General features: G+C 50.7%; 1 protein-coding gene across 1 annotated transcript in view; it reads left to right on the top strand.

The window, feature by feature from the left end:
- The first annotated feature begins 170 nt into the window (after positions 1-170).
- The window catches only part of LOC104832305 (zinc finger protein ZIC 4-like), a 3,620-nt gene continuing 1,434 nt past the window's right edge, over positions 171-2,356 (top strand). The window contains exons 1-2 of the mRNA XM_010568433.1: positions 171-669; positions 778-1,402. Coding sequence (XP_010566735.1) covers positions 171-669; positions 778-1,402 — 1,124 coding nt within the window. The remainder of the gene's footprint in view (positions 670-777; positions 1,403-2,356) is intronic.

Here is a 2,356-nt window from a genome sequence, read left to right as displayed (position 1 = left end):
CACCCGCTGGCAGCGCCGCCCGTGCGCCCCGCCGCCGGGGCGGCGGGACCGGGAAACTTTTCGGGGGGAGAAAGAAAGAAAAAACAAAAGTTGGTTCCCCCCCCTCGCCCCCCCCCTCCGCCGTGTCTCTCTCCTCCCGCTGTCAGGTGACTTTTTAGCGTTAGAAGCTAATGAGCGTGGATGCTCTGGGGATCCCAGTGATGGACCCTGCTGCTCTCTCCAGGCGGAACGCGGCGCTGAGATTAGTAGACTTGGCGGGGGCTCCTCGCCAGCAGCACCACCACCCCCCTCAGAGCATGACAGGCTTCCCGGGCTTCGCCGGGCACCCCCACGCCACGGCACCCACGCAGCCGGGGGAGCACGCCGCCGAGTCCCGCCTCGGGCCGCACCCGCTCCGGCCAGAACACATGGGGCACCGCCACCATCCTCCTCCTCATCCTCCTCCTCAGCATCACCCCGCGGCCCTTAAGCTCAGCCCTGCCCCTCATCCCCACCACCAGCTCCACCACCACCACCACCACCGCCATCATCATCATCATCATCATCATCATCATCATCATATGGCAGGCCAAGCCGAGGTGGTCTCTAGTCAAACGGGAGCGTTTGGCCCGGCGCAGTCACCAGCAGCCCCTTACCCCGTCTCTCACCCAGCCCAGGCTCTGGCAGCAGGTAGGGACTTCTTCATACGCAGAGACCTGCCGGCCCCACTCATGCCAGGGCTGACCGAGCAGCACCCCGCTGCAAGTTCTCACCACGGACTGTTTGTCTCAACAACAGGTAGCTACCCCGGACACCATGGTCACCACCACCACCACCACTCAGAAGCTGGGAATCCCTCTCTGTTCACTGGACTCCATGAGCAGCCTCCCCATGCAGCTCCAGGTGGCCATCTAAACGGACAGATAAGACTGGGGTTACCTGGAGAAATGTACGCCAGGTCTGAACATTTCACTCAAGTACCAGCCTCCAGGACAGATCCTTTTGCTGCTTCTTCGCTTCATAGCTACGGTGGCATGAATCTGAACGTGAATCTGGCTCCACACCACGGCCCGGGTGCCTTCTTTCGTTACATGAGGCAGCCCATCAAACAGGAACTCATCTGTAAGTGGATTGAGTTGGACCAGACTCCCAAAAAATTATGCTCGAAAACTTTCAGCACGATGCACGAGCTGGTGACTCATGTCACGGTGGAGCACGTTGGAGGACCCGAGCAGTCCAATCACATATGTTTCTGGGAAGAGTGTCCAAGAGAAGGGAAACCTTTCAAGGCCAAATACAAACTTGTAAATCACATCAGAGTCCACACAGGTGAAAAACCTTTCCCCTGCCCTTTCCCAGGCTGTGGCAAAGTGTTTGCCAGATCAGAGAATCTCAAAATACACAAAAGAACTCATACAGGTCAGTATGTAAAGCTCTCTTTACTCTCTCTCTGTGTTATTCAGCATACTGTTTTGCTTTATTTTGTTTTTAATGTATCCTTTGCGTTGTTATTGAATGCACGCCAAGTACTTCTGGAAAATAAATTCTCAGATTTGTTTGCTTCTTTACCGTTTGGAGGAGGGGGGAGAAAAGGGGGGGGAAAGGGAGAGCGAGAACAAATCTCAGAATTCTCGTCCATATTTTTTTCTGGTTGTGCGGAGAGGCTGCTGTAATGTTTATGCGAGTAGATCTGTGTAAATATCGAGTGATATAGCTGCTATTTCTGCTTATTCACACGGGCGAGGATTTTTTTTTTCAATTTAAAATAGTTGGGGAAAAAATGAAATCATTGTGCAAGCTCACAAATTAAAAGTGAACAATAGAAGTTACAACTTGTCTAGTCAGTTTTGACTGATGTCGCTGAGATGCTGCTGCTCGAACATTGTGAGAATAACACAGCTGCGACCTTTTCGTTCAACAGTTTTGTTTTGGGCAGAGGGAGTTTCAAATGTTTGATCTGAATAACACTGACATTTTTAATGAGCATTGCCTTCCAACGACTCTCTGCGTTCGCAGATATGGGGAGCTGCAAGTTCTGATTCTCGGGAGGGGGAAAAAAAAATAGAGAGAAGAAAACCCAGTATTGTTTCGGCCTGTACATTTTGAAATGTCATTTGCAGATCTGTTAAGCGAAATTGGGACATGTGTCAGAAACATCTGTTAGTTCTAGTTACCAGAAAATAAAGTAACTCCATGGACTATCTTGCAAAACTACGTTTGAACTCTTCCGGCCAGGAAAGCATTTATAATTAATGAAATTGCACGTAGAAAGTTTTCACACTTCCAGGAGCAGCTTGTGAAGTTGTATTAATTAGTTTAGCAGCCGATGTTTGTAGTCTGTAGCGCTGGCGCTTTTTTTTTTTTTTCCTCCCTTCCC

This window comes from Haliaeetus leucocephalus, unplaced genomic scaffold (assembly GCF_000737465.1).
Source record: "Haliaeetus leucocephalus isolate CR32 unplaced genomic scaffold, Haliaeetus_leucocephalus-4.0 Scaffold240, whole genome shotgun sequence".
NCBI classification, from domain to species: domain Eukaryota; kingdom Metazoa; phylum Chordata; class Aves; order Accipitriformes; family Accipitridae; genus Haliaeetus; species Haliaeetus leucocephalus.
The sequence above is the reverse complement of the archived record's forward strand: the minus strand, read 5'-3'. Positions and strand labels throughout refer to the sequence as shown.